The sequence below is a fragment of the Callithrix jacchus genome, chromosome 4 (assembly GCF_049354715.1).
Source record: "Callithrix jacchus isolate 240 chromosome 4, calJac240_pri, whole genome shotgun sequence".
Classification (NCBI taxonomy): Eukaryota; Metazoa; Chordata; class Mammalia; order Primates; family Cebidae; genus Callithrix; species Callithrix jacchus.
In genome coordinates this window covers 82,709,478-82,715,464 of record NC_133505.1, presented here as the reverse complement: position 1 = coordinate 82,715,464, position 5,987 = coordinate 82,709,478, and the positions used below count along the sequence as shown (strand labels likewise).

Below are 5,987 nucleotides of genomic sequence, written 5' to 3'. Positions count from 1 at the left end.
GAGACCAGGGCTTCCCCGCCGAACGCTGACCTCCTAGGGAGGGAGTGGTAGACGGGAGTCTAGGACCAGACTCCTGGACTAAGCCCGTGACCGTGGCTAAGGACATGGGTCTCACTGGAGGACTGCGCTGCAAGCTCCGAAGTCCGCAGAGGCGAAAACAGGACGCCCTCTTCCCCTGGCCAGAACTGCGGCTCAAGGTTGTCAGGGCTAGGAGAGGGGTCGGAGGTGGGAAGCGGAAGAGAGGGCGGTAGGACCCGGAGGGAGCTTCCTTGGCCAGGAAGAGAACGGGGCGGGGGGGGAGGGGAAGAGGGAGGGAGAGATTAAAAGGGAAGGTGATGGGGAGCAGCCGTCCGCACTCGCTGCGCTGCACTAGTTGCAAGGCTTGGCGGACCGGACCTGGACTCTATATAAGGAGCCCATCTGCTCCGTAGCTCACACGCTCCTCCCGGGCTGGCGCATGCCGCGTTCCTCCAGCTTCCCCAGACACCTGCCCCTTCCCCGTGTGCCGCGCCAGGTCCTCCAGACCCGCGCACCCAGTGGCATGGCTCCGAGTGGTTCCCGTGGGACCAGGGTGGCGGTGGCGGCGGCGCAGCCCGAACTGCCGCAACTCCAGCCCCCGAGTCCCCCCTTTTATGGCCCGGTCTCCGCGGGGCAGCTCGTCCGAGTGGCCAGAGCGTGAAAAGAGAGGGAGGGCAGAGCTCTGGCGCGAGGCGCCGCGCAGCTCTGCTACTGGACTTCACCCCACCCAGTTCTGGCGGCAGCTGCAGCCTCAAAAAAAGTACCCCAGCTTGGGGCGAGGGGCGGGAATGCAAGATCGGGACCTCTCGCTGGCCTGCAAGCTTTGGTCTCCACACCTAGGAAACTCCTGCGGGCAAAGTCTGCAGATCCAAGAGCGTCCAGGTTAGGACATGCTCAGCCTCAAGCAACTGGGGTAAGAGATCCCATTTGGCCGAAGCCTTCTCCTCAAGCAGTACTTCACCCTCCTGCACTAGACGCCTCCAGGGAGCTGGAGCGGAGCAGGGCTCGGTGGGCCAGTTGTTAGCAACCCAGGGCTGAGATCGGCGTGGAGAGGAGCAATCACAGACGCGGCTGCTTCGCCAGGCGCTCTAGAAGTGCAGGGTACGCGCCCGCCTGCCTCGGCTGCCGCACCCATGACCTCCAGTTTCAGCTGTGAACCTGGGCGGAGGAATAATTGAGGAACTCACGGAACTAACTGTCAACTAGGGACAAACCTGTGATTGCCACGGTCCTTCCGCCCTCTCTTTCGTCCGCTCCATGCCTAAGAGCTGCGCTCCGGGGCTGGGGCGAGGAAAGCCATGGAAGAACACGGTGCTCAGTGCGCTCCACCGCCGCCCGCGGGCTCCGAGAACCTGGTTCCTGAAGCCAACCTATCCTCTGCTCCCTCCCACAACTGCAGCGCCGCCGAGGGCTACATTTACCAGGACTCCATAGCCCTACCCTGGAAAGTACTGCTGGTTATGCTACTGGCGCTCATCACCTTGGCCACCACGCTCTCCAACGCCTTTGTGATTGCAACAGTGTACCGGACCCGGAAGCTGCACACCCCGGCTAACTATCTGATCGCCTCCCTGGCGGTCACCGACCTGCTCGTGTCCATCCTGGTGATGCCCATCAGCACCATGTACACTGTCACCGGCCGCTGGACACTGGGCCAGGTGGTCTGTGACTTCTGGCTGTCGTCGGACATCACTTGTTGCACTGCCTCCATCCTGCATCTCTGTGTCATCGCCCTGGACCGCTACTGGGCCATCACGGACGCCGTGGAGTACTCAGCTAAAAGGACTCCCAAGAGGGCGGCGGTCATGATCGCGCTGGTATGGGTCTTCTCCATCTCCATCTCGCTGCCGCCCTTCTTCTGGCGTCAGGCCAAGGCCGAAGAGGAGGTGTCGGACTGCGTGGTGAACACCGACCACATCCTCTACACGGTCTACTCCACGGTGGGTGCTTTCTACTTCCCCACCCTGCTCCTCATCGCCCTCTACGGCCGCATCTACGTGGAAGCCCGCTCCCGGATTTTGAAACAGACGCCCAACAGGACCGGCAAGCGCTTGACCCGAGCCCAGCTGATAACCGACTCCCCCGGGTCCACGTCCTCGGTCACCTCTATTAACTCGCGGGTTCCCGACGTGCCTAGCGAATCTGGGTCTCCTGTGTACGTGAACCAAGTTAAAGTGCGAGTCTCCGACGCCCTGCTGGAAAAGAAGAAACTCATGGCCGCTAGGGAGCGCAAAGCCACCAAGACCTTGGGGATCATTTTGGGAGCCTTCATTGTGTGTTGGCTGCCCTTCTTCATCATCTCGCTGGCGATGCCTATCTGCAAAGATGCCTGCTGGTTCCACCTAGCCATCTTTGACTTCTTCACTTGGCTGGGCTATCTCAACTCCCTCATTAACCCCATCATCTATACCATGTCCAATGAGGACTTTAAACAAGCGTTCCATAAACTGATACGTTTTAAGTGCACAAGTTGACTTGCCAATTGCAGTGGGGTCGCGTAAGCGACCTTTGGGGACCAAGTTGTGTCTGGTTCCACAGGTAGGTCGAATCTTCTTTCGCGGTTACTGGGTCACAGCGAGGCTCTCTCTCCTGGGCAAGGGCAATGGATCCTGAGAAGCCAGGATAGTCCTGAGAGAGAGCTCTGAAAGGAGAAATGTTCAAACTAAATGTAGAGCTTCCCGCCCAGGAGGAGGCTCCCTTCCTCCCCTCAAGCCCCGGGCTCAGCACTGACCCTGCGGCAGCCAATCCCAAAGGGGGTTGCAACTTTTAGAAATTGATGATGGAGAGGGGATCCCTGCCCTGCTTTGGTATCATGGATAATGCCCACTAGAACCAGTGTACTTGTAATTGTCTGAAGCCTGTCTGAGACAGATCCACATACAGCCTGGCAGTACTTGAACTAGACGCTTAATGCCCTATGTTTTTGGGGAGAACTTTGTGTTACAGCTTAATTTAAGAACAGTTACTTTGGCATCATTCAGTCTTCAGTTTTTGTCTATTTAAACTTGGTTGGAGAAACTTGTGGATTTGGTGCTTCAAACCCTATGTGTAGCTGGATGGCGGAGAGAAACCTTGAAGAGTTAACAGCAAAATTCTGATGCTGAGATTTATATTTTTATTATACTTGAAACTATATGGGGGTGGGTGGGTGGGAATGGGAGATGAGGCGTGTTAAACTGAGAACCAACATCTATGATTGTTTTCTGCAGATTTGTAATTTTGTAATTCCTGTTTAGCGATTGTCAAACCACAACTCTAACAAACAAACCATTATGTGTGCTAGTGCCAAAGTCTGCAGTTTTATTTTTTCTCTTATTTTCACGTACTTGTCACTTTACACACTTAAATCCCCATAAATGAAGGGTATGATGGGTGACTCAGCCCACACTGCTGCTATATTTCTTACTAGTGCAATTGGTGAAACAGATTAGTATTGGAAATATACTGTTCTTTAACAAGAGAAGTGTCTTTATTTCTAATCCAATTTAGTGAGATGTGAAGGAGACTGATGACATGGTGATAGTTCTTACACAATTGAGGTGGGGGCAACAGGAGGATGTATATTTTGACTTGTAAAAAAATCTTAAAATGCATGAGACTTTTATCTGATAGTCATTTGCACTCTCCTTCCCATCTGTGATTTCTTGTGTGCTAACATGTAAAGTGACCAAGAGAACTATCTCCCTTCTCCAGAAACCTTTAAAAAACAGTAAGGGTTCTAAAAACTATATTGAAAAGAAAATAAACTTATTTCTTTTTTGTTGTTGTTATCAAAGTTTGGGCAGCGAAAAGATTAATAGAAAATGACATGCAAGAACTTTAGAAAATCTTGGAGGAGCTAAAATTGAGCCTGTTTCTGTTTAGTGTAGTGAGGTTTTTTTTTGTTTTTGTTTGTCACAGAACCAAACCTCAGACTTAGTAAACAGGAAACTGGCCAGCTTTTGACCCTTGTAAATTTGATACCAACCCGACATCTCAATGAATATTATATCTGGAATACTTTAAATCTATCTGGTCTTTTCAAATTTCAAGAATACTCAGTTATTTCAAATTTCCTCTGAGAGCTCCCTAATGCAGGATAAAGTCACACAATAAAATATAAAAAAATGTATTATTTTAATAAGAAGTATCCCTGAGGGATTATCTGCATGAAAAAAAAATGTATATGCACAGCATTCAACATGCCAAAGAAAACTCACACTCCTTTCCTCAGAGGGCATTCTGCAATTGATACCTTTTGTCTGCAGAAGCAAGTTGTCTTTGTGAAATGAATTCACTCCTTGCTTGAAGCTCCCCAGCCTGGTTTGTCAGACAATAAACATATTGAGCTGAAGTACACTGCTTGCCTACTGTACAGACCTTCACCTTGGGTAATCACTCGTGAAAATATACTATTCAAAGATTCACACATAAGCCAACTAAAAAGGGGAGTTTTGATCAATATTTATACCTGTCACTGGAGTGAGAAAATTTTAGGCCTTAGTTATGCCTACACTTCTGCTGAAACCCCAAGTTTCTCTGTTTGCTTTTCGTGACATTTCTCCTATGGAGGAATGTGCATATTGCATGGTATTTGTTTTTATGTTATTAATACTGTGGTCTTCTGTTTATACAGCTGTGTTTTCTTTAGTCCTAAGAGGCAATTAAGTCATCTTCTAAGAGCCTTATGGGGAAACATTAATTGAAACAAATAGCCACTTACAAATTATTTCTTTACAGGGTACCTGCAATGATGGTGTCCTCACATTAACAAAACACAATCAGTTTAGTCAAATGGGTTGTTTGCCATTTTGTAGATTACCCATCTAAATTATTGCTTGACTATTTGGCTGTATTGCCTGGATTTGGGGCATATTGTATGAAATAGAAGCTTGCAAGCCCTTATAGTTATAAGAGATATAGAATCATCATTCAGCATTGCACATGATTATGCAAAGTGTATTATTCATCCCAGGGGTATGTAGTTAAGACTGTTAAACTCCTTTTCAGTTACTGCTGCCTATAGCATAGTTTATTTCATAAACTAGACACATGGCTTTTTTGCAGAACATAAAGCGGGATATGGAAATGTTTAACTTACATATCAATGAAAACATATTTTCATTGGCTGTGGTAACAAACATTTTCCATATTGTTTAACTGCACAAATTTTCACAGAAATATATGAATGTATACTCATTCAATAATACCAATATTGTCTTGTGTTTCTAGGAATTTTAGAGTTTCCTTTTAAAAATGGACACTACACCCATGAATGAATGTTTATTGAGTTCAACAAATTTTCTACAGAACAATATTCTTAACTTTTCCTCTCTGTTATCTTAGTTTTGTCTTCTTTAACCAGGAAACCCTGAGAAGATTATAATTCACTGAAGCAGTAAAATATCAGATTATGTGTATTTGATGGAGTTGCTGTGACTGAAAAATGCCTTTGGTATTCCACCTTTCAGGAAATGTATCATTGGAAATGAAATTTAGGAAAATAAATAAAAGCCCTTTTGTGTTCTAAAATGTATCGGGTATTAGTTCTATTATTATGGAAAGATTGGTTCCTTGGATTCTGGGGTTGTATTTAAGAATTTGAGCCTTCATGGGAGAATGACTAATAGTAAATGATACTGTGGCTGATATGTGCTGCCATGACTTGGGGGATTTAGTTTATATCTGAAAGAAGAATTTGAAAGGAAACAAATGGATTGTGCTTTCATATTCTGCAAAGAGAGAGGATTAGATTTGCTATCGCAAGAGTTTCCCAGATTAGTTTTTAGAAAGGACCTTTACTCTCTAGACTAGGAAGTGAATTTCCAAGGGCTGTACAGTGCTTAAAATACAGAAGGAGGAAATGGGTTAGAAGAAGACTTAAGGGGAGTAGATTGACCTATCTTAAGACCAGTGAAGTAGGCAGAATGGTAGCTTTTGTAGTCAGTCCTAAGTTTGAATTGCAAATAAAGTAGGTTAGAGCTGTGTGG

General features: G+C 47.1%; 1 protein-coding gene across 1 annotated transcript; it reads left to right on the top strand.

The window, feature by feature from the left end:
• The first annotated feature begins 352 nt into the window (after positions 1-352).
• Positions 353-5,529, top strand: HTR1B (5-hydroxytryptamine receptor 1B). Its single transcript, XM_035296169.3, has one exon. The coding sequence runs from the start codon at positions 1,317-1,319 to the stop codon at positions 2,490-2,492; it is 1,176 nt and encodes a 391-aa protein (XP_035152060.2). The 5' UTR covers positions 353-1,316; the 3' UTR covers positions 2,493-5,529.
• The last annotated feature ends 458 nt before the right edge of the window (positions 5,530-5,987 follow it).